The sequence below is a fragment of the Gavialis gangeticus genome, unplaced genomic scaffold, assembly GCF_001723915.1.
Source record: "Gavialis gangeticus isolate Ggan-Ray unplaced genomic scaffold, GavGan_comp1, whole genome shotgun sequence".
NCBI lineage: Eukaryota > Metazoa > Chordata > Crocodylia > Gavialidae > Gavialis > Gavialis gangeticus.
This window is the reverse complement of record NW_017729032.1, coordinates 29,762,362-29,763,679: the sequence shown is the minus strand read 5'-3', so window position 1 is coordinate 29,763,679 and position 1,318 is coordinate 29,762,362. Positions and strand designations below refer to the sequence as shown.

The window sequence follows — 1,318 nt, the reverse complement described above, 5'->3', positions numbered from 1 at the left end:
ACCACGTTTCCGTGATCCCCACTATGTCCAGGCTGGTGTCCGGTCTGGTCTGATAAAGAGGCAGAAAATAGACAATCTAATAGAACAAGACAACCAACAGGAAAATGGCAGTCATAAAATAAACTAGCAGCTTAATGCTCCCTTTTGCATTGTTTCCTCTACTTACTTTCTGCATACTGCTTTCGGACCAGCTTTCCATCCATAGCACCTGGCATTTCTTATGTAGAGCTGGATTACTTTCACAGTTTATTGTGAAGTTTAAATTAGAGGAATCCATAATTAAGACAACATGCAGGTTTTGTTGGATCCCTAATGGAAATATAACATATTAAGGTAGTCAGAATTCAATCAGTTTACTATCTGATACCTTCATTGCAAATAAACTACAGACTGTCTTCCAAGAAATGTGCCATAGAACAATTTCTAGGGAAAGACAATGATAATTAAATAGTAGAAAATTTTTAAGACAACATTAAACAAAGAAATTGATTCTGTGTCTTGGATTATAACAATATATACTCCAGTGTGGGTTTTTTTTTAATTTTTAAAGATTTGATAACATTTAAGTAGATACGATTAGATTTTAAAAAACTAACTAGCTGTTGAGTCTGCCTGTCAATTTCTGTTTTCTACCAATGATCCTTTCCTATTTTCAGATGTTTTCCTTGTGTTGCTCCCTGAAAGACCCAAATAAAAACCAGAAAGTAAGTCCCTATTTCGAAAGCATTTAATTTCTTAGGACTATCCACATGTGAAAAGGTATTCATGCACTTATGCATTTACATCTAACCATTTAATGGGAAACATTTGAACTTGCTGTCAACTACACAAAATCAACCAGTTCAAAAAAAAGGAGACAAATATTTCCTTTCCTTTCAGCTACAGTATTCAAAATTGTTACTTGAAATACAAAGGATACAATTTCTCATGTAGAAGTACAATTTTTCTATTGAGTCCTTTACCTAAATGAGGGCTGTCCAACTGGCAGCCTGCAAAAGGTTAAGTTGCAGCCCCCAGGCTTCTGCCTAGCTGCCACTCCTCTCATCTCTCCAGCTGCAACAGCAGTCAGTCTCCAGGCTCCCCCTTCCTCCTCCAGCTGCCTCTTTCTACTCCAGCCCAGCCCAGAGGGTGGGGCAGTTGGCAATCCAGGGAACTGAGGAGGAGCCTGAGGTACATGGTAGAGTAGGGGGAAGGAGGGGTGCGTGGAATGGGTTGCAGGCACATGGTATAGCTGGAGGCACCAGCATGGATGCATTGTGTAGTGGTGGGGGGACGGGCCATGGACATGCAGTGCACTGGGGAGCGGTTGTGGGCACAA

At 40.6% G+C, this 1,318-nt stretch overlaps 1 protein-coding gene across 1 annotated transcript in view; it reads right to left on the bottom strand.

The window, feature by feature from the left end:
- DYNC2H1 (dynein cytoplasmic 2 heavy chain 1) overlaps positions 1-1,318 on the bottom strand; it is a 601,360-nt gene that overhangs the window by 459,939 nt on the left and 140,103 nt on the right. Inside the window, exon 52 of the mRNA XM_019524237.1 lies at positions 167-309. Within this exon, the coding sequence (XP_019379782.1) occupies positions 167-309 (143 nt within the window). The remainder of the gene's footprint in view (positions 1-166; positions 310-1,318) is intronic.